The sequence below is a fragment of the Palaemon carinicauda genome, chromosome 1 (genome assembly GCF_036898095.1).
Source record: "Palaemon carinicauda isolate YSFRI2023 chromosome 1, ASM3689809v2, whole genome shotgun sequence".
Taxonomy (NCBI): Eukaryota; Metazoa; Arthropoda; class Malacostraca; order Decapoda; family Palaemonidae; genus Palaemon; species Palaemon carinicauda.
In genome coordinates, this window is record NC_090725.1 from 156143359 (window position 1) to 156145179 (window position 1821).

Genomic DNA, 1821 nt, shown 5'->3' on the forward strand with positions numbered 1-1821 from the left:
GTTTTGAGTGTACTTAAGAGACCTTTGGATATTCAGTGTTTTATATATTGCTGTCTGGGAGTTGTATAATTGTCTCAGTTCAGTTATTAATATTTTTTCAAGTGTAACAGATTTAATGTAGAGGCAAACAGGTGTGTTTGGAATTTGAGAGGTTGTATAGCTTGCAAGTCGTAATATATATATATTCTATTATACGTTTGGTTCCCAGGCACAAGCCATAGTGTAATATATTTTGGTGCCCAGACCTGGGAGCTATTATCGTATTATACATATATATATATATATATATATATATATATATATATATATATATATATATATATATATACATATATACATATATAAATATATATATATATATATATATATATATATATATATATATATATATATATATATATATATATTATATGTATATATCATCAGCTGTTATTAGTCCACTGCAGAACAAAGGTCTCAGACATGTCCTTCCACTTACCTCTGTTTATGGTCTTTCTATGGCAGTCCACGCCCGCAAACTTCCTTGTAATTTGCAAATCCATTGTCTTCTCTTCCTTCCCTGCTTCGTTTACAATCTCTAGGGACCCATTCGGTTTTTTTTTAATGTCCATCTATTGTCTTTCACTCTCATTATATGTCCTGCTTATGTCAATTTCTTTTTCTTAAGTGTTATTAGAATATCTTTTACTTTAATTTGCCCTTGTATCCATGTTGCTTATTTTCTGTCTGTTAGTGTTATTCCCATCATTATTCTTTCCAAAGCTCTTTGAGTTGTAACTAGCTTATGTTCTAAGGCTTTAGTAAGGATCTAAATTTTTTCATGCATAAGTTAATACTGTAAGGACCATCTCAATAAATGCTTTTCTTTTTAGAGAAAGTTGCATTTCACTTTTCATAGTCTCATTTTGTTTACCACATGCTCCCCATCCCTTGCTTATCCTTCTTTTACTTACAGTCTCATGTCCTGGGGAAACACTTACTGTCTGTTCTATCTAGGTATATTCATTAATAATCTCAAGAGCAGGGGTTCTTAGCCTGGGGTCAATGGACCCCTGAGGGTTCATGGATCGGGCTCAGGTGATCTGTGGAGGTCAAATTAGAAATTAACATATTCACTACTGATGTCTCCCAATACGGCCAGCTCCTGTTTATTTTTCCGTCATATGCATATTGACACAGTCAACGAGGAAATCCTATTTTGTGAGCACCTTTTGGAAACTACAAATGCCATGAACATTTTAGAACTAATGAATAGTTTCTTTGCTAAGCAAAACATTGACTGTAAGAAAAATCTTAGGACTCTGAGAATAGACAGGGCACCTGCAATGCTTGGCGGCATATTTGGTTTTGCTGCTTTGGTACAGAAAGGAGCTCCGCAGGTCATTGTGACCCATCGCTTCTTACATCGCCATGCATTAGCATCAAAGATTCTGCCACCCATTCTGAAAGAAATCTTCTCTACTGGAGTGAAAGTTGTCAATTTCATCTGGGCCAGGACCGTGAACCATTGTGTTTTCAAGAGGTTTTGTTATGAAATGGGATCGCAATATAAAGTTCTTCTCTACCATGCAGAAGTTCACTGGCTTTTCAGAAGATAAATCTTGAAGAGTTTGACAGAGCTTCGAGCAAAAGTTTCATTATATTTGGGAGAAAAAAAAATCCACTTCAAGAACAGTTTGATAGTGAAGAGTTCATCCATGGCTTGACTTGGAAGACATTTTTGGTTTTTTAATGAGGTGACTTTTGCAATTCAAGGAACTGTAGTTACCATTATGGATGCTTCAGAGAGACTCCAAGCCTTTCTGGCCAAGCTGCCACTGG

At 35.2% G+C, this 1821-nt stretch overlaps 1 protein-coding gene across 1 annotated transcript; it reads left to right on the forward strand.

The window, feature by feature from the left end:
- Window positions 1-1163: 1163 nt before the first annotated feature.
- On the forward strand, window positions 1164-1598 carry LOC137619836 (protein FAM200C-like). Its single transcript, XM_068350151.1, has one exon. The coding sequence runs from the start codon at window positions 1164-1166 to the stop codon at window positions 1596-1598; it is 435 nt and encodes a 144-aa protein (XP_068206252.1).
- Window positions 1599-1821: the final 223 nt, after the last annotated feature.